A 19,307-nucleotide genomic window follows, 5' to 3' on the forward strand; every position below is an offset into this window, starting at 1 on the left:
TCTGAATTTTTTGTCTGGCTGCGAGTAAACGTTCGCCAAAAATTTATGTGCCATTAGCTTCAAAGGGTCTCCGGGGACCTGAGTATTTCATATCAAAGCCATATTGTAATCCATTAATTAAAGCATATGCTTTTTCTTGACATGGGTACTTTTTCAGAGCTTTTTTAACTTCGCTCACTCTGATAGGAGAATTACCTAGTGTATATAAACGGGTCAATCCTGAAATGAAAAAGTTCGATTTATAAATTTGTAATCACAACATATTTACAATATTACATTGTCATTAATGTCAGACTTGAAATCAAATCGATTTATTGATTCTGTGGACATTTTGTTATTGGGTGATATTTTCTACATTTTTTACATTGATGGGTAAAAATACATTTTGACCCGAACTTGCAATAACCCTTATTAAACATTCTACATGGGCCTGTTGTTTGACCAGCGCTAGTCTTGTTTTGCCCCCAACTGACCACAGAAACAGACGAAGTTGGTGAGGAATGTCCAGGTCTATGATTTGAAGGGTCTTGAACCGACCCATGACCTACTGACTGAGAAGGGGGTGTATAAGGGGTTGAAACACATATCATCCAAAGTTCCATATCAACTATTCCCCAAGAAGAAGTTGGGGACGCCGCTTTACGCAACCTGTATTGTTCATCATAGTGAACCCAACCTCGAAAATAGCCCCTGGAGGCTGCAAGTCGAATTGTTTGCATATATTTGAAAAGTTCTAACCCTTTTTGGGGCCATTTCTCTAAAATAATGCTTGCATATATCATGAATGCATTAATCCAAGTTTCAATGTTTTTAAACTGTGTTTTTTGTTGTTTTACAACGGCAAGGGTACCCCCTTTTATAGTGAGCTCTCCATCTAACTCACAGTTATCTGCTAAATCTCGAGCTGATTTGAGAAGCAAGTTTAGATCTACAAATTCACCTGCCCATACTTTCTCTTTTATTTTACTTGGGACGTGAGATGATATAGGAGTAAAGACACTAGACACAGAATCGGGCGATTGATTGATGTACGACATATCGCCACACCTTTGTGTATCAGGATCGGAAAGGGGGGAACAGGAGACCCAGAGTAAAATGGACGTGCTAAGGTTTGTGAAGTATTGATAAACCTACCAATTCCACTCGAGCTTTGCTGGGGTGGGACCTCTTGTGCGGTAACAGGAACAGGCATACGAGACTCATCAGGAATGGGAGGCAATGCTTCATCGGCTATGATATTGACGACCGGACCATGGCTCACAGATAAAGTTGACTTTCTGGTCGAGGGACCTTGAGTAGGGGCATCAGTGGCATCAATTTCGCTGGACGACGTGGAAGCTGTCGAGGGTATTTTTCTGGATTGGCGTGGCGACGATGACGTCTGAGCAGTCTGCAAAGTCTTCTTCTTTTTCTGGTTTTTTGTAGCATCTCCGTCTTGTTGATTCCTTCTAGGGGCTGCTCGTTTTCTTTTGGCAGGTTTCATGCTGCGTTTTAAGGAGGATGGCTTGGATTGATTATCTGTTTTGATGTGGTGTTTCAAAAAATATGGCAGCGTTAGACGTAAATATAAAATCGGGATACATCCGGAACGGATTCCGGTTTAACGTTGTGAAAGAACAGATTAATTTCTCTTTTATTAAATTGGTTTACCTTTTACTTAGATAAACCCGATTTTATTCTGCAAAACCATTACATCGCATGTACGCATACAAAGTTACAGAACTGAAGTTACGCAAAACCTGAAAAGATCAAAGAAACATTGTTAACAATTCTTGAAAATGTATCAAAGTTATCGAAGATTCATATAACAAATTCGAATGATATGGAAAATGTATAGAACAATTATTATTTACCTCTATGGGTCATTTATGATGCCTCGTGTCGAACGTGTCGAGTGACCATTTACAAAATCATTTAACCGGAAATGGTGAAATCTCGATTAAAATACAGTTGCTGCAGCGTGGCAGTTACATGGCTCCCTAAAATTAGTTAACTAATTTTCCCACGAAAGTAAAGATACAAAAACTACGCATATAAAAATACTAGTACTCTCGACTATGATTATCATAAACTAAGAACGTCTGAATAGATTTACCAACACTGAAAATTCTAGCACTTAACGCACGATCTCAAAGTCCATTTTCGCATAATCTAAATTCACTATCGTCAATACATAGTCTCTGAGTCAATCAGTTAGCTTGTTTGTTTGTTTGTTTGTTGGGGTTTAACGTCCGAGCAGCAATATTTCAGCTATATTCAGACAATGAACATGAAATGGATGATAAAATGAACATGAAATGAAAAAAAAAATAGTGGGGTCACATGGATAATAGGGTCGACAAATTTTTATTGCCACTGGAAAAGGGGGGGATGGGTAAGGTTGGGCAATTTAGCCTCCTGTGGCGGAGCGCAAAGGTTCCTACTCTTCTCGAATACCACAGCAGGGTTCTTTAACGTGCGAGGAACGTGGCATCTTTCCCAACACGGTGCACCACTATGGTTTGCGGTCAGGTTTTCCGTATTATAGCCTGACAACCCCAGCATGCAACACGCCAGGGGTACCCCATTCCACCACCTGGGGCACACATCCCAGTTGCTCTGTGGGCAGAGCGCCTAGCCCCCGGCTAGGTTTCTGAGCACTATTTAGTCGCCTTATACGACAAGCTTAGCGCTGCTGCAGGTCTATTCTTTTAACACCCGGACCTGCACGGGGCCAATCAGTTAGCTCCTCGGCTGGGAATCATCCTCGGTCTCGTGAAGTAACACCAATTTGTGTATAGGTCTTTCAAGTTCCGATAGTTTGAATTTACGAGCACCTCTACGATCCAATTTTGGCGAACCAACGATCAGTTTAACTTTACGAACTAAAGAGTCATTATCCTTATACACATCACACACTCGACCTAAGCGCCACAAATTCCTCGCTAGGTTGTCATCTTTAATTAAGACAATATCACCAATACGCAAATTTCGTTTCGGAGCAATCCACTTCTGTCTAGCTTGAATTTTCGAAAGAAATTATTTCCTCCATCGATTCCAGAATTCGTTAACAAGAAACTGTACTCGCCTCCACCTCTTTCTTGAATAGATGTCGTTTCGCATGAACTGTCCGGGTGGTGGTAAGACAACATTAGTTTTCATAGTCAATATATGATTCGGTGTGAGAGGTTCGAGAGAAAGCGGGTCGTTTAGATTATCTACTGTTAGTGGTCGGCTGTTCACTATAGCTGTAGTTTCGGCCATTAAAGTCCTCAAGGATTCATCATCTAACTGGGTTCCAAGTTGTGACAGGAGTGTTGAAAGAATATTTCGCACCGTACGTATCTGCCTCTCCCAGATACCACCCATGTGGCTAGCTGAGAGAACGTTCATTTTGAACTGTACAAAATCGCAATTTCCATCGAGTAGATATTGACGAATTCGATCGAAGTCTAATTCAGACATGGCGTTTCTGAATTCTGTTTCAGTACCTACGAAATTAGTTCCTTGATCACATCGAATATGCCGTATAGGTCCACGCAACGAAACGAACCTTCGCAAGGCATTGATGAAAGAGTCTGTGTCTAGGGAGTTGGCGGTTTCGAGGTGAATAGCGCGTGATGACAAACAGGTAAACAAAACTCCGTAACGCTTGAGTACTTTTCGAGATTCTTTAATGTACCAAGGCCCGAATAGGTCAACTCCGCAATATGTGAACGGCGGTACATCTTCAAGTCTGTCGGATGGTAAATCTGCCATCTTTTGGATCTGTGTCTGACTACGTAACTTTCGGCATATAACACACTTTGACAAAAGGGATGAGACGATAGAACTGCATCCAATTATCCAAAAGCCATGCGAACGTATCGTGATCGTAGTAATTCCACGTCCTTGGTGCTGTGACTGCTCGTGGTAATGACGTATGACAAGGTCCGTGATATGAGAACGTTTTGGTAAGATAATTGGGTGCTTCAAATTTGAGTCGAGATCTGCACGTTGTATGCGACCACCAACGCGAATTAATCCATCCGGATCCAGGAAAGGGTCAAGTCTATACAATGACGACGTTCCTTTCATAACACCGTTTCGCTTTCTAGCCGACTCCTTATCACTAAACTCTCCGTTTGAACGCAATGATTGCAATGTTTCCTTTTCATCTTTGAATGCAATGCTTTGAACGTGTTTAACAATTTCAATCTCAGCGCGGTGTAGGTCATTCACAGTTATCGAAGCACAACCAACTTTAGGACGTTTCGCAAGCAACGTATCCTTTTGATCAAGGCACATTGCAATCACACGTTTGGCTCTGCTCCAATTCGAAAAGTATTCCAGACTTTGCAGTATCGAACTGTGACTAGGTAAGCTTGTACTTGCGGAAAACACTTTGGCCTTTCTCACTTCCGGGTCCCCGTGCAGGTCCGGGTGTTAAAAGAATAGGCCTGCAGCAGCGCTGAGCTTGTCGTACAAGGCGACTAAATAGTGCTCCGAAACCTAGCCGGGGGCTAGGCGCTCTGCCCACAGAGCAACTGGGATGTGTGCCCCAGGTGGTGGAATGGGGTACCCCTGGCGTGTTACATGCTGGGGTTGTCAGGCTATAATACGGAAAACCTGACCGCAAACCATAGTGGTGCACCGTGTTGGGAAAGATGCCACGTTCCTCGCACGTTAAATAACCCTGCTGTGGTATTCGATCGGAGTAGGGACCTTTGCGCTCCGCCACAGGAGTCTAAATTGCCCGACCTTACCCTTCCCCCCTTTTTCCAGTGGCAATCAAAATTTGTCGACCCTATTATCCTTGTGTCCCATCCTTTTTTTTTCATTTCATGTTCATGTTCATTTAATCATCCATTTCATGTTCATCGTCTGAATATAGCTGAAATATTGCTGCTCGGACGTTAAACCCCAACAAACAAACTTCCGGGTCGTTCAATAAAATGTGTGAAGTATCCGGATTGTCCTTTCTGAAATCGATTTCGGTCTTCCATAGAAAATCTGGTCCAGAAAACCAACTCGATCGACCTAATTCGATTGGCGTTGATCCTCGAGACGCAATGTCAGCTGGGTTTTTAATAGAGTTTACGTAGTTCCACTGTGAGGGATCTGTAACGCTACGGATCTGTTGAACTCTGTTTGCAACAAAAACATGAAAACGCTTCGAGTCATTCGCAATGTACCCGAGGACCACGTTACTATCAGTCCAGAAATAGTCAACAACATTCGCATAGTCAAGTTCGTTGTGAAGTAGTGTACTGATCTTCACGGAAGTCAGAGCTGCAGTAAGTTCTAACCTAGGAATAGTAATGGACTTTAACGGAACTACACGAGACTTTCCTATAACAAGTGAGCAATGTACTTGTTGCTGAGCGTTGACTAGTCGAACACAGGAACACTGTCCATAACCTGTTGAGCTCGCATCAGAAAAGTGATGCAGTTCAATTGTCTTAACTTCTCCAAAATCAACGGGTTTAAGGCTTCGGTTTATTTTCAAAGATTCGAGGGCTAGCAACTCGCGTTTCCATCTTTCCCATTTCATCTGAACACTGTCTGGTAATGGGCTATCCCATTCAATTTGATCCTTGCACATTTCTTGTGGCAGTTGTTTCGCAACGAGAATAACTGGTGAGATGACACCTAAAGGATCGTACACTGAACTTAGCGTAGATAACATTTCACGACGTGTAGGTGGTTTGCTACTAAGTGATATTCTAAATTGAAAAGCGTCCAATTCGATACACCATTGAATTCCCAAAGTCTTTGTCGTTGGTAACGTTTCATAAGAGAGGTTCAAATTCAATTCCTTGGCGCAATCCTTCTCGGGCATTTGAACTAATACTTCCTTCGAGTTTGACAACAACTTATGTAGTCTAATTCCACGCTTACTGCACATTTCGATGCTTCCCTTGATAAGACTTATAGCTTCTTCGACACTTGACAGAGATTTCAACCCGTCGTCAACATAAAAATCACGCTTAATGAAGTTTGCTACTTCCTGTCCAAAGTCAGCTTCATAATCGTTCGCAAGTTGTTTAAGTCCAAAGTTCGCGCACCCTGGTGACGAAACTGCACCGAAAAGATGAACACTCATACGATACTCTACTGGGTCCCGAGTAAGATCTCCATCTTCGAACCACAGAAATTTCAGATAATTCCGATGTTCAGTATTTACTTTAAATTGATGGAACATTTGTTCTATGTCACAAACGACCGCAATAGATTCTTTACGAAATCGACATAATAAGCCTATGAGAGAGTTCGTAAGGTCTGGGCCTTGCAATAGATGATCATTTAACGACTGTCCCATGTATCTAGCACTACAGTCGTAGACTACTCGCAATTTTCCTGGTTTTTGCGGGTGATAGATTCCGTGATGTGGAATGTACCATTCCTGACCGCTATCCTGATTCAGTTCATTTTCCGGGACTCTTTCCGCGAACCCATTTCGGATTCTATTGTTCATAAAGGTTTGGTAATGATCAGCGTACGTTGCATCATTACGGAGCCTTTTCTTCAAATACGTCAATCTCTGTATAGCAATACACGTGTTTTTCGGCAAATTCGGTGGACCAGCTCTGAACGGTAAGGGCATTCCGTAATGTGAATCGTTTACATGAATTCCTTCTTGCAAGGTTGTTAGAAACTTTCTGTCATCGTGTGAGAGCGGTCTCTCATAGTTCTTATGTTCAATGAAGTCCATCTCGAACATTCTGGTTAAGTCTGAAGGACTGATAATCTCCTTAACCTTTGACCTCATTGACACAATGAAACGATCGTTTGCGTTAGATACTTCTTTCGGTACTTCAAACGTTAGCACTCTATGAGAATGTCCAATCCAATCTAATTGATCATCGTCGTTTCGGGTCGAGTCCACTATTCCAACGATACCCCATCCTAGGTCAGTTCGTTGACCATACGGACCATCCTTCAACGAAGGTATTACCTCTCTTGGTATAAGTGCACGTGGACAATTGTATCCTATAAGCAACCCTATATCACAGTTCTGTATAGGCAATAGTTTATCCGCAATTCTGTTTAAGTGATGCCAGTGTCTAGCCATGTCGGAAGTTGGTATGTGTGATCTATTTGCAGGCATCATATCTCGTGTAAATACTGTCGGAAGAGGAATCCGGACTGAACTATCAAATCCTCGTACTATCAATCCCTTCATTTAACAACTATCTACGATTTGGTTGTCGGCAAACATCGTTGACAACGACAACTTCACATCTGTTCCTGATAGACCTAATTTACGATATGTATCGCTTAGAATGAATGTAGTGTCTGATTGAGTGTCAAGTAACGCATAGACGAGTACTTCTTCGCTTGGAGTGTGAAACGTATACGGGAACTATCATCGAAACGTATACGGGAACTATCATCGAACTTTTAGCACTTGATTCCGTTTGTTGGGGTTTAACGTCCGAGCAGCAATATTTCAGCTATATTCAGACAATGAACATGAAATGGATGATAAAATGAACATGAAATGAAAAAAAAGGATGGGTCACAAGGATAATAGGGTCGACAAATTTTGATTGCCACTGGAAAAAGGGGGATGGGTAAGGTCGGGCAATTTAGCCTCCTGTGGCGGAGCGCGAAGGTTCCTACTCCTATCGAATACCACAGCAGGGTTCTTTAACGTGCGAGGAACGTGGCATCTTTCCCAACACGGTGCACCACTATGGTTTGCGGTCAGGTTTTCCGTATTATAGCCTGACAACCCCAGCATGTAACACGCCAGGGGTACCCCATTCCTCCACCTGGGGCACACATCCCAGTTGCTCTGTTGGCAGAGCGCCTAGCCCCCGGCTAGGTTTCTGAGCACTATTTAATCGCCTTTTACGACAAGCTTAGCGCTGCTGTAGGCCTATTCTTTAAACACCCGGACCTGCACGGGGCCACTTGATTCCGTATTACTCATAAATACTGTTCCAGTTTGAGACGAAAAACGTTCGGGTTTGAAATCCTTTGTGGCTGGTTTATTGATAGATGATTTGTTTGTTTGTTTGTTGGGGTTTAACGTCCGAGCAGCAATATTTCAGCTATATTCAGACGATAAAGATATTGATATTGATATATTATTATTATATATTATTATTATTATTATTATTATTATATATTATTATATATATATAACACCCGGACCTGCAAGGGGCCTTAATATCTTGAAAAGTAGCGCATAGACCTATACTTTTCTTTGCATATTTTGAGAGAACAATAATAAAACTACCACTATGCAAAATTTGTAAGAAAAATTAATTGTACATCCTTACTGTATTGTACTCCCTTAAGTTTTGATATGAATTTATTCATCTTTTCAGTACCAGTGGACCAACCCACAACTACAACCACCACTACAGCAGCAGCTCAGACAACCACCACAAAAAGGACAACGGCTACATCAGGTACCACAACAGACGCGGCTTCGACAACAGAACCAGCTTTAGAATCAGGTAGTTATATTTTTCTCACAATGTGCAACAGCACATAAATTCAGTTTGTCTATTTACTTTTTGTTTTGTTTACAATTGTAAAGGTTTTTGAATCAGAATTATAAATTAAGGCAGATTAAACTGTTAATGTACACATAGTGCATGATTTGTACCTGTATACATTGTATACTTTATACTTTAAAATATTAGTTAAAAAAAATATGTTATAATATATATATTATATTTAATATTAATATATATGTACAAACACATGCATTTTATTAGTGTGGCCGAAAGCTCCAAGCAGTTTTATTGTTTTTACATTCATAAAAATTGAAAGAGATTTTATATATATATATATATTTATTTCAGGGCTTCTTGTATGGGCTATTGAGGTCACCAGTATATTGGCAATCATTCCTGTTTCTGTGTGTATAATGTGCTACTGTAAAAAAAGGAGACTATATGAGCAGATGGCAGGAAGAACCTGTGTACCACTATCAGAAGTTGACTTGTACACGTTAACGCCATCACCACCAGCAAGTCCTGAATATCGGGATCCTACTCCACCAGCAACACCTGAATCTCTTGATCATACTTCACTAATGGCAACAGTCCCTGAACCAGTGACACCCAGCGTATCTCCACCAGTTGCTAGCAGGACAAGATCCAAAAGGAAATTGAACTTTGAGGAAGAAGTTTAATTTGTTTTTGTGTTGGCACTCGGTGGCGGGTGGGGAACAGAGACGATGAAACTTACTAAAACTTAACATGGCGACAAAAAACAACGGGGAGTCCAATGTTTCTTATTCAAAAAAACGAAAAAGTGATGTCTGCAATTCTTCTGACGAAAGTGATAAAAACTGGCCAAGATTTATTGTAATTTCTGCAAAAGATAAAGACAAAAATGTTAATGACCTTTCTCCTTTTTTAATACAGAAAACTATCAAGGGTGTAGCTGGTGATGTTAAAGATACAAAGAAAATAAGATCAGGAATTTTAATTGAATGCCTCAGACCTGGCCAATCATCATCATCGAGCGCTTCCATATTCACAGCTGAAGCTCGAGCCATATTGTTAGCACTTAAATTGATTACTCAATCTAATCTGTCACAGTTTATTATTTGTTCTGACTCTTTGAGCTGTCTTTTGGCAATTAAGAATCACAAACTGAAAAACACTCTTATTTTACAAATTTTGTATTTTATTCATCGACTTCGGGAATTTGATAAAGAGATTGTTTTTCTCTGGGTACCCAGTCATGTTGGTATTCAGGGGAATTCAGTTGTAGACAGGGTTGCCAAAAAGGCATTAAATGAAATAATAAAGGACGTTAGTTTGCCATACACTGATTTTAAACCTTTAATAAGGAAATATATTTTAAAGATGTGGCAGGACCGTTGGGACGGTCTTGAACACAACAAACTCAATTCCATAAAACCCGATCTAGGCTTTCATCAATCCGGGTCGGGCAATCGCAAAGAGCAAGTGGTCATGACTAGATGCCGCATTGGACATTCTAGATTTACACATGGCCATTTGCTTGTTGGTGATCCTCCACCTGAGTGTATCCCATGTGATTGCCCTTTCTCTATCAAACATGTTCTTCTAGATTGTGTGGATTTTGCCAACACCAGGCAAAATTATTTTGACTGCGCCAATATGTTTGATTTGTTCAAGACCGTTTCATCTAAAAACATTATCGATTTCTTGCGGGACATCGGTTTATTTAATAAAATCTAAATTGGATACCTTCCTTGATTTTTCAATATTTTAAATGTTTTATCGAAGTTATGTTTCTATATGTATTTTATGTCTTAGGTTCACCTTTTATGTACCTTTTTATATGTAAATAGCTGTTTGTTTTAATTTCATTATTTTATGAAGAGACTTTGATCTTGCTTTTAATATTTTCCTTGCATTAAATGTTCTTGCCGTGATATGGCCCTGGTCGCCGAAACGGCAATAAACAACAACAATCAATCAATCATTAATTTGTTTTTGTTTTTTTTTGTTTTTTTCATCTATGGCAACCTAGTCAAATATGTATTAATAGCCCATAGTTGTGTTTTTTTTTTTTTTTGTTTTTCTTTTGGGTCAATTTCCTATGGACTCATTAACATCTCCATCAGTATTCAACTTAGAGTAAATACACCGTTTTGTGTATTCCATTCATGTATGTATTTTTTTCATGTTTATGTTAACTGATCATAGAAAGTAATATTTAGAAATCATATTAATCTTTATTTTTTTAAGCCAAAGGTTCTTAAACTTAAGATATGATCAGTGCTATTACATGAAGATGGATATATGTTATTCAACGTGGTGACATTTTTAGTCAGTAGAAGATATTAGTTTGTAGTTCATAGAATTTTTTTCATAGTTACAAGTATACTGTATCTTAGAATCTGATGATATGTTATACTCAAGGTTGAAAGGTGTTTTTTTTTTACAAGTTGTTGTTATTTACATTATTCCAAGTTATACTTCAGATACATGCATATACTCATTTTACAAGTTGGTCATAAAACATTTTTGATTAGGAATATTTAAACTACTTATAAAATCCCAGAATTTTTAAATTTATATTCAGATTTTTAATTACATGGCATTTTTTTTTATGACAATCATTAACAAGATCTTTTTCAACTGCTAGTCAGACAATTTTTGTTGGTTTTTTAATAGCTTATTTAACGTCTAGGATATGTTATTTAAAGTATTCCAGGTTAATGTTTTTGTATATTTTAGATAACTGTCTATTTAGAATGAATATGCATCATCTGGGTCAATATGATATTCCCTCATACTCATACTATATACTCATTTTACAAATTCTAATTGTTGGTTATAAAACATATTTGATTGAAAATCCATATGATATTTGTAAAATCTTGGTATTTATTGATTATTAGTCCCCTACCGGCTTTAGATGAAGGGGACTTGAGGTTTGTGCTCGGTCTGTCTGTCAGTCCTAAACAAAACATGGTTTTTACAGACTTTTTTCTACCTAAATCATTTACAGATTAAGTTTCAGTTTTGATATGGTTTATTAATTTTTGCTGAAGTTGTAGCCCTTTAAATTTAAGAATTTTATTGAAATTAAAGTTTTCCATATTTTTTTCTAAATGCTTGCTGATATTGAACTGATTTGTGGTATGCAAGTCTACCTAGATGAGATACAGATCAAATTGAAGTTTCATTCTGCTCCATTGATTTTTGCAGAATAAAGTTGTAACCCTTTAACTTTCAAAATTTTACTGACACTTTTGGTCTTTGTTATACATCCAGCTGGTAGGGGACTATGTATTGTTTTGCAACACTATCAGAATGCTTGTATTCGACAGATAAATTATGGTGAAAATGAAAAAAAAAATAGACCTTTTAAAAACCAGTACTTAACCTGAACAGGTTGTGAACTTTATATTTCTGAAATAAAAACAAAACTTTTTCAATTTTTTGTTTTTACATTCCATAAGGTTATGCATGTACTTCATTTATTTAGAATATATTTAGAATTTAGTATGAAAAATCCCACTTTGTTTAGATTTTATAATTGAACTTAATACTGAAGTGATCAGTTTTAGTTTCTGATATTTTTTTTTTGATATATGATTATTATTAGTGGTAGAGTTTTTGTAACAGTGTATATTTATAATGTAATCAAAAGGAAAACAATAATCTGATACAAATATTGTATTGATGATAATTTTTTTAAACTTTTTTATTTCAAGAAGTAACTATTAAACATAGAAAAATAACTTCACTTGGAAAATAGCATGGGTAAAAAATCTTATTGCCAAAATATTTTTTTAACTTATCTTTAAATCCATTTGAATTTTTTCAACAAATCTCACTACCTCACAAGAAATCCCACTACCTTGCTGTATATATTTGTTAACTGTTTCATATGATTTAGCTGATTAGTTATGATGAATTTAAGATGTGCCAAAGTGTCTATTGAGATTGTTTTAGATAGACATTCTTAGTTTTTTTAAGAACATGCATACTTTTGTGCCAACGAATTTGATGTGTTAAATTTTATATACTATTGTTAAATGTTGAATACATATCAGGAAAGATATTTACATTGTTGTAATGCATGTTCATTTTTAGAGTTGATTAAAAATTGATTTATAATACACTGTATGTTTTCATTTGATTATCACATTATACATAGGGTCATACTTACTCTAAAGTGGAGTAATTGCTCGAATTTCTCTTTGCGAAAAATCATGTTATAGTATGGTTAGGGAGAACTTTTGTAACACTTTTCTCAGAAACTACTAATCGTAGCCTCTTGATATTTGGTAAGCAAGGAGTGGTCCCATATTGACTATTTCAGACATGTTGGACAATTGCCTCTGTTTAACGAAATTTGGGCTTTTTCGTCTTTAGACTCATTTTTTTTGGCAACATTAAGGTGATACTGGTGCACAACCCACCTTATCAGTTTCAGTATTTTTGTTAGCTTAAAACTAAAGAGATAAGATATTCTTTACCGTTGTTTGTTTCACTATCACAGGAGTCGCATCAACATGACTTGTGAGAGAACTAATACAAAAGATGATGTTGATGGTGGGACATTTGGACATTCTAGTATTGGATCCAGTATTAGTTCTTTATACAGAAATTTCGACATTCATTTTGAGATCTTAAAAATAACTGGAGTTATAGTTCTCTTATCTATTATGAGTGTAACTTAGCTTTAACCAGCAATATATATTCAAGTGAGAAAAAGCAAAACACAACAAGGACAGATAGTATCAAATTAGCAAACATAGACACAATAGAACAATTTAATATGAGTTCGTGCAGTTACATTAAACAATATCATTTGCCCGGAAACTACTTTGTTACCATTTGCACTTATCAATCAAGAATAAGAGTTGATGTGCGATTGTTCCTAAATGGAAAACCAACAATTCGAGGATTTTTTCTCAACAGGAACCAGTATAGATATTTTAAAAGGTTAATACCACATATAGACAAAGCAGTTAAATCAGCAGGAGAACAGCAGAGAAAAATATTAATGTAAAACTTTAGCTATATAAGTGTAAAAACATTGTAATCATATCATACTTTCTTGTGTCATGGACGAGGAAAAGACCCTCCTACCATTCCTTTCCCCAACAACTATATTTATTTCAGGCCCCACACAATCGGGTAAATCTATGTTTTCAAAGAAACTCATTGAAAAAGTAAGTAAAATGTTCACGGAACCACCTACAAAAATACTGTATGCTTACTCTGAACATCAAAAAATGTTGGAGGAGATGCAAAATGTACCTAATTTAACCTTTTATGAAGGTCTACCAGACAAGGATGTGATCGAGGAGTTCACCCGCAACCAAAACCATTCCTTGATACTTTTAGATGATTTAGTTTCACGAGTTGTGCAGGATTTAGAACAATTGCATTTATTTTCTGTTACCAGTCACCATAAAGGGGCATCCGTTGTGCTTATTTCACAGTCATTGTATCCTCCAGGAAAGTATTCTAAAAGTATATCTTTAAACTGTGCTAATTTTGTTCTATTTCGTAATCCGAGAGACATGCGTCAGTTATCAGTATTTGCATCACAGGTACTCCCTGGTAGGACCAAATATTTCAACGAATCTTTTAGGAAAGCAACAGAAAGAAATAGATATGGATATCTTTTAGTTGACCTTTCGAATCAACGAATGGACCGCGAGAAATATATGTTGCGTACAGGAATTTTTCCCGATGACACATGTTTCGTATTCCTATCAGTATAAATAACCTGTCACAAAAGAGTATTGCGCAAAATCATGAGTAGGCGTATGAAATCGAGTTCTGTATTGCTGAAGTTCCTGTACCAGGCAAATAAAAACCAAAGGATAGCTATTTTATCACACATAACAAAAAAAGAAGTAGATGTATTGTCTGAAATAGCCCTTAACATATACAAAGGAGTATTTCCAAATAGAAAAAAATACGTGAAACCTTTGGAATTTTTCAAATCGTTTATATCGGACTTGGCTTCAAAATCTGTCAGTACACACATGAAGAGGAAACTTCTGATCCGTTATAATAAAGTGCTTCCGAGCTTATTGCGTCCAGTATTGGACTTTATTTAAACTTATGGCAAAAGAACATGTATTGTTGTCTAAAAAAATACGAGCCCCGTGCAGGTCCGGGTGTTAAAAGAATAGGCCTGCAGCAGCGCTAAGCTTGTCGTATAAGGCGACTAAATAGTGCTCAGAAACCTAGCCGGGGGCTAGGCGCTCTCCCCATAGAGCAACTGGGATGTGTGCCCCAGGTGGTGGAATGGGGTACCCCTGGCGTGTTACATGCTGGGGTTGTCAGGCTATAATACGGAAAACCTGACAGCAAACCATAGTGGTGCACCGTGTTGGGAAAGATGCCACGTTCCTCGCACGTTAAAGAACCCTGCTGTGGTATTCGATAGGAGTAGGAACCTTTGCGCTCCGCCACAGGAGGCTAAATTGCCCGACCTTACCCACTTCCCCTTGTTCCAGTGGCAATCAAAATTTGTCGACCCCATTATCCTTGTGACCAATCCTTTTTTTTTCATTTCATGTTCATTTTATCATCCGTTTCATGTTCATTGTCTGAATATAGCTGAAATATTGATGCTCGGACGTTAAACCCCAACAAACAAACAAAACAAACCAAAACAACGACGAGATGAAAGCCTATGCGTCTGGAATAGACGTGACTGATCGATTGAACCCTAGGGATGCATTTTTTGGTGGTAGAAGCAATGCACTCAAACTGTACCACGATATGCTCTTCTAACCCGCACCAAGATTGACTACAGTTGCGACATATTCTACATTTGTCGAATTTAGTTTTATCGGACGTCCCGTTACATGTTTGGTTGTTGCACGGATCGGTCGGAACGTATCCGTCCTGACAGGTAATAAGCTGATTCTGAGTAGTTTCAAAGTCAAAAAAGAAATACTTTCTTGGTTCTTTTTTGGGACTGTTAAACTGGCTTTCGCGTTGATAGCATAAGTGATCTCCGAACTGATATATATGACAATTTTTACATTTCCATTCGCCGCACCTGTGATGCTCAGGTTTTCTCTTCTCTCTCTCGATCACCTTTTTACAAGTTTCGCAGAGAAAAAATTTTTCACACATGGATTTTTGTGTTTCTCGTCCATTTCTAGTTTTTCTAGCCCTATGCCTATCAAAACACTCTCGACTTCTACACGTCCGATTGCATCCTGGACACTTCTGTTGATCTACTTTTAGGTAGCAAGTGTTGTGGCCGCAGACGTCACATGTGTTTTCCTCTGTTTTTGTAAGGTTTTAAGCATTCGGAACAAAAGTACCCGTACCCAAAAAAAAACCGTTAATATTTCCTATGCCATCAAAATGTCCATGAGAAGAATTTTCTGTCAAATAAAGGTAAATATTATTTCTTTCGCGGTCGTTTGCAACCCTGCAGAATTTGTTATTAAGTTTTGCAGATAATACCAAAATGTTGATTTCAAGTAAGTCCTCAAAAGCGGTTATGTCTCTAATTGTTAGTGGCCTATCTGTTGGCACGTTAGCTTCCTTGCACAAAGTTAATTCCATTGTTTTGCTGTATGACTTCCCTCCACTGACGTGTTTGTAGTAACTTTTTGTTGTGACTCTATGTTTCATGACTTTCATAAACGTATTCATAAGTTTCGGGTCGTTCGCTGTAAGTTCCTTCCATTTTTTTCCCCGACACCATTTCGCAAAGTTTAAGAAAACACCTCCCAATTGCTGTTGCCAAGCATAATTGATCGTTGTTAGATACCCTAAGCATGGACTTTTTCAGAGCTATGGAACTTTGAGCTTCGGTTAATCTAGATATTGAAAGCGAACCGCTTCCCCCAGGTACGGCTATGCTTTCATGTTCATTGTCTGAATATAGCTGAAATATTGCTGCTCGGACGTTAAACCCTAACAAACAAACAAACAATCCAATTACGACTTTCATTCCAGTATCCAGAGGAAGGTCTTCTTCGCTGTTCAATACATTTTCAACAGCCGTCATAACGCGGTTTGAATCGATGTTGGACCATTTGTCCAAAGGTACGACAATGTCGTTTTTAAGTTGCGGGTGAATTATGATTATTCTTCCGAGGTCAGTGTCCTTGTCCCCCCTTGCTTTATTCAAAACATCATCAAACATTTTACTTAGTTCTTTAAAGATATCTTTGATCTTTTTTCCGTCCCAACGATCGTTGAATTTTATTTTGTATGTCGATTCCGTCGCCAAATTTTTCGAAAATGTTTTTTGACCTGTTTTTTCAAAAATGTAAGGAAGAGAGACTTCTGTTTCGCCGGACCCTGTTTGATTGTGGACATCAGATAAAGTTTCTAATGTAAGATCTGGAATTTGGCTACTAGTTTGAGGATGAATTATCGTCGGTTTTTATTCTGTGTAGCATCTTATGTTGACGTAAGTCGGATGCCAGTTCGAATTTGAGTCCGCAATATGGACAGGTCTGCAAATTGGATATTTTTGAAGGACTTGGTTGTTAGTTTGTACACTGTGTTCTATGGCCCAGTGCGTCAACGTTTCGCTATCGTTAAATGTATGCAAAATTTCAGAAAGAATAAAGTCCATTCTCTGTTGGACGATTGGATGATCTTTCATGCCATTTTCCCTCGCCCATTTTTGTAGCTCTGAAAGCGACGGAATCGTATTGATTATATCAGTTAAATTAGGGTGATCAACTCCTTCCTGTCTGTTTGACACTGCAAAAAAAATTTTTTAATGAAACATCTATCACCCGTTTTCTTGATTTTTTTAAACTCCCATGTATTTGATCAAGATTCATTACCCGGCTGTTACTGTAAATTCCCCCACGGTTCATCAATGGTTTTAGGCTACGTTTGTTTTTGTTTGTTGGGGTTTAACGTCCGAGCAGCAATATTTCAGCTATATTCAGACAATGAACATGAAATGGATGATAAAATGAACATGAAATGAAAAAAAAAAGAATGGGTCACAAGGATAATAGGGTCGACACATTTTAATTGCCACTGGAAAAAGGGGGGATGGGTAACGTCGGGCAATTAAGCCTCCTGTGGCGGAGCACAAAAGTTCCTACTCCTATCGAATACCACAGCAGGGTTCTTTAACGTGCGAGGAACGTGGCACCTTTCCCAACACGGTGCACCACTATGGTTTGCGGTCAGGTTTTCCGTATTATAGCCTGACAACCCCAGCATGTAACACGCCAGGGGTACCCATCCCAGTTGCTCTGTGGGCAGAGCGCCTAGCCCCCGGCTAGGATTCTGAGCACTATTTACTCGCCTTATACGACAAGCTTAGCGCTGCTGCAGGCCTATTCTTTTATCACCCGGACCTGCACGGGGCTTTAAGGCTACGAAAAAGTAAATAAATAAGAGGGATTTTATTAACTAAATATATTCATTATAGACGCCGTCATGGGTTTTGAGCGATCTGTTAAAACATACCAATGTGGTTGTTATTCAGAATTTTATATGCACGATTCATTTTTTATACGGATCCGTCGAGGAGTGGATTCTACAACGTATGTGGATTTCATGATCACGAGCAAGCGGCACAGAACGAGCATTCAAAAAAGACTGATGTAAAGGTAAGCATATTGGAATCAGCCAAAGATGTGCTCGTGGAAAAAATGAAATCTGTTCCCATCGTAACGTACTTGAGAGAGGAGAAAACATTAACCGAGGATGAAGCCGATACGCTATTCAATCAAAAATCAAAGATTGAATTAATCAACGATTTATTGCAGATATTCATCAACGACAATAAAAAGACCCTTTTTAGGCTCCGAATGGCGCTTACGAAAACAGGGCAGACGAGCTTAGTGAAATACTTGAAAAAAACCGTGGAAAATGATATGGCTATTTGTAGCGGAGACGAAGAACGCTGTATGATCCAGTTACAAGACGATTGCTATGTTGTAGCCAACGATTACAAAGGTACGGTCTATATAAACATACGGAATTATGGTAACATTGGATCTAAAAAATATCCGACCAAGCAAGGCGTCAGTCTAAATATTTCTAGATGGCTAATGCTGAAACACCATCAAAAAGACATCGATACCGATTTCCGGAAGGGATTGGATGGTATGCTACTAAAGGAGAAACTATACATTTGGGAGGTGGTGTATATGTCACACTAAATCCAAGCTTTCCAACAGTTGATATAAGGCATTTTTGGAAACCCGAAGATGCCGACAAAGCTATCGCTACAAAACGAGATGTGGCTTTGAATAAAACAAAGTGGGATACTCTTCGTTCTGTATTTGGTATGATGTCAGATTTCGTACCAGAATTGATCGATGGCGCCATTTGTGAGATGACACATGACAACCAGGAGGGTATGCTGGAATGTGAAGAGTGTAACCCATTCGCTAAAAGTGACGAACAAAAAGTGGACGATGAAAATAATGGTGATAGTTACTCGGTGCCTCAAAACCAAGAGGGAGTTTTGGAACTTGCCCTGCAGATGTAGATTAATGTTATTCATATTCTGCACATTGAATAAAGTACTATTAAATCATCGTATTTTCTTTTCTAGAGTAATTTATAGTAACTGAAAGAAAAAGATTAAATCATATACATGTACTTCATATGTAGGTTATACATACTCCCCCTCCCCCTCCAAAAAAAATATATATATTATAAACTATATAACATTAAGTTTTGAATAATTACTTTTAATAGGGGCAAATACACAATGACAGAAGGTACAATGACTAAAAAGGAAAAGGAGAATTATATTAGGAAAATATGGACAGATCCTGGTCATCCGGGATCATTTGCGGGCCCTGACAAACTTTACAACATTATACGCAATGAAGGAAAGTATGAAATAGGTAGAGGTACTGTTAAAAAAGTGTTGAGCCGACTTGAAACATACAGCGTCCAAAA

General features: G+C 38.3%; 3 protein-coding genes and 1 pseudogene across 3 annotated transcripts; 2 read left to right on the forward strand and 2 right to left on the reverse strand.

The window, feature by feature from the left end:
* Positions 1-294: 294 nt before the first annotated feature.
* LOC148596774 (uncharacterized) lies at positions 295-1,664 on the reverse strand. The gene has a single exon (XM_088564084.1). The coding sequence runs from the start codon at positions 1,035-1,037 to the stop codon at positions 312-314; it is 726 nt and encodes a 241-aa protein (XP_088420210.1). The 5' UTR covers positions 1,038-1,664; the 3' UTR covers positions 295-311.
* A 1,354-nt stretch (positions 1,665-3,018) lies between these two features.
* LOC148596775 (uncharacterized) lies at positions 3,019-7,033 on the reverse strand. The gene is made up of 2 exons (XM_088564321.1): positions 4,895-7,033; positions 3,019-4,248 (listed from the first exon to the last, which is right to left on the reverse strand). Exons 1-2 carry the CDS (start codon positions 7,031-7,033, stop codon positions 3,019-3,021), a joined length of 3,369 nt encoding a protein of 1,122 aa, XP_088420447.1.
* A 1,085-nt stretch (positions 7,034-8,118) lies between these two features.
* Positions 8,119-12,836, forward strand: LOC148596776 (uncharacterized). The gene is made up of 2 exons (XM_088563115.1): positions 8,119-8,429; positions 8,781-12,836. The coding sequence occupies exons 1-2, from the start codon at positions 8,276-8,278 to the stop codon at positions 9,110-9,112; spliced, it is 486 nt and encodes a 161-aa protein (XP_088419241.1). The 5' UTR covers positions 8,119-8,275; the 3' UTR covers positions 9,113-12,836.
* Positions 12,837-18,043: 5,207 nt separating this feature from the next.
* On the forward strand, positions 18,044-18,888 carry LOC148596777 (uncharacterized; annotated as a pseudogene).
* Positions 18,889-19,307: the final 419 nt, after the last annotated feature.

The sequence above is a fragment of the Perna viridis genome, chromosome 15 (assembly GCF_037379345.1).
Source record: "Perna viridis isolate PV_CMFRI_1.1 ecotype Kerala chromosome 15, ASM3737934v1, whole genome shotgun sequence".
Taxonomy (NCBI): Eukaryota; Metazoa; Mollusca; class Bivalvia; order Mytilida; family Mytilidae; genus Perna; species Perna viridis.